Source organism: Myotis brandtii, unplaced genomic scaffold (genome assembly GCF_000412655.1).
Source record: "Myotis brandtii unplaced genomic scaffold, ASM41265v1 scaffold1763, whole genome shotgun sequence".
In the NCBI taxonomy this organism is placed as follows: domain Eukaryota; kingdom Metazoa; phylum Chordata; class Mammalia; order Chiroptera; family Vespertilionidae; genus Myotis; species Myotis brandtii.
Genome location: NW_005356530.1, coordinates 342,652 through 344,188, shown reverse-complemented (window position 1 = coordinate 344,188; position 1,537 = coordinate 342,652). Strand labels below are relative to the sequence as shown.

The 1,537-nt window shown below is 48.4% G+C and overlaps 1 protein-coding gene across 1 annotated transcript in view; it reads right to left on the bottom strand.

The window, feature by feature from the left end:
- DNAAF3 (dynein, axonemal, assembly factor 3) overlaps positions 1–1,537 on the bottom strand; it is a 9,282-nt gene that overhangs the window by 2,183 nt on the left and 5,562 nt on the right. Inside the window, exons 5-7 of the mRNA XM_005863344.2 lie at positions 711–757; positions 221–326; positions 1–103 (exon numbers count right to left, since the gene is read on the bottom strand). The exon at positions 1–103 is cut by the window's left edge and continues 6 nt beyond it. Coding sequence (XP_005863406.1) covers positions 1–103; positions 221–326; positions 711–757 — 256 coding nt within the window. The remainder of the gene's footprint in view (positions 104–220; positions 327–710; positions 758–1,537) is intronic.

Here is a 1,537-nt window from a genome sequence, read left to right as displayed (position 1 = left end):
TGGTCCGCAGGAGGCTCTGGTCATCCGTTTCGATGCCGAAGGCTATGAAGGGCCCCGTGGCGATGTCGCCCCAGTACCCTCGCGCTGCCACGCGCTCCCCGCGCTGGGAAAGCAGGGCGAGAGGAGGCGGGCGGGGTCGATGTTGGGGACCTGGGCTCCTGGGTTCCCCCCTCCCGCCCCCCAAAGATGGAGCGGGCCAGGGTGGGGCGTGGACACGCACGTGGCTCAGGAGGCGACCAGACGCCAGAGTCCGGTTGGGCACCTGGTAGGCGCTGGGGTCTCTGAGCTCAAAGGCGACGCCCGTGTCCCTCCAGCGCCGGAACTCGCTGGTTTTTTTTGCAGGAGGAGAGCGCACTTCAGGAACTCACAGGAGCCTGTGGCCAGGGAGGCTGGAGTCTCAGTTTCTGTGGGTCTGCAGTTGAGGCAGCAGGTTCCTGGCCAGAGTGGTTGTAGGGTCCTGGGTGGTGTCTCAGGGTACCCTGGATGGTGGTGAGGCTGGGCTCCTAGTCACAGCAGCTCTCCCCTTCAAGATGGCATGGTCTCTTTGGCAGATCCAGCCCCCCAGAAATGATTGCAGTGGGAACAGAGGCTGCCCATCTAGGCAAGCCCTGTCCACCAGCCCCCAAAAGTGCTGTGTGATCTAACTTTCTCTCTCTCTCTCTCTTACACCAAATGTCCACACATTCCCCTTTCACTCCCCACTCACTCACACTCTCCCCTTCACTGCCATCCTGCCGGCCACCATATTCTGAATCCTCTACAGTTTAGATTGTTATGTGCCCAGAATAAAATGTAAAGGCTTATATTTAAAAAAGTAGGAGGAATCACTCTAATGGATTTTAAGAACTATTATAGAGGTAAAGTTATCAAAACTGTGTGGTATTAGTTAAGGTATAAACATAAAGATCAATGAAACAGAATACATGACTCAAAAATAGATTACAACATAAGACAATATCAAAATGTCACATTGTATATAATATCATGTATATAACATTTTCAAAATGACATCACTATAGAGATGGTGAACAGATAGAAGAATTGCAAGGTTTTGGGGGTGGGGAAAAAGGTGGGTGTGATTAAAAAAGAGTATCATCTCAGATGTCTTTGTGGTGATGGAAATTTCTCTATCTTGATTGCTCTGGCAGTTACATAAATTTGTGCATGGAATAAATGGACATAGAACTGAACACATACATTGTACCAATATACACCTCCTGATTTTTATATTGTACTATAATTATGAAAAATGCAACCATTATGGTACATAGAGAATTTCTATAACCTTTGAAATTCCTTATGGATTTATAATTATTTTAAAATAAAATAAAAAATAAAAATCAATGGGAAAGAATATCCTCAGGTGAGGATTAACGAAGAGAAAAAACAAACACACAAAAAAACAACAATTGAGGCTCAGAAAGTAGAAGCCACCCCCCTAGGCCAAACCCCACAGTGGGAGCTGGGAGCTGGGGTGCAGACTCCGGGGACCCCAGCTCACGCCATCCACGCCCAGCGCTCTGGACGGACGTCCCAG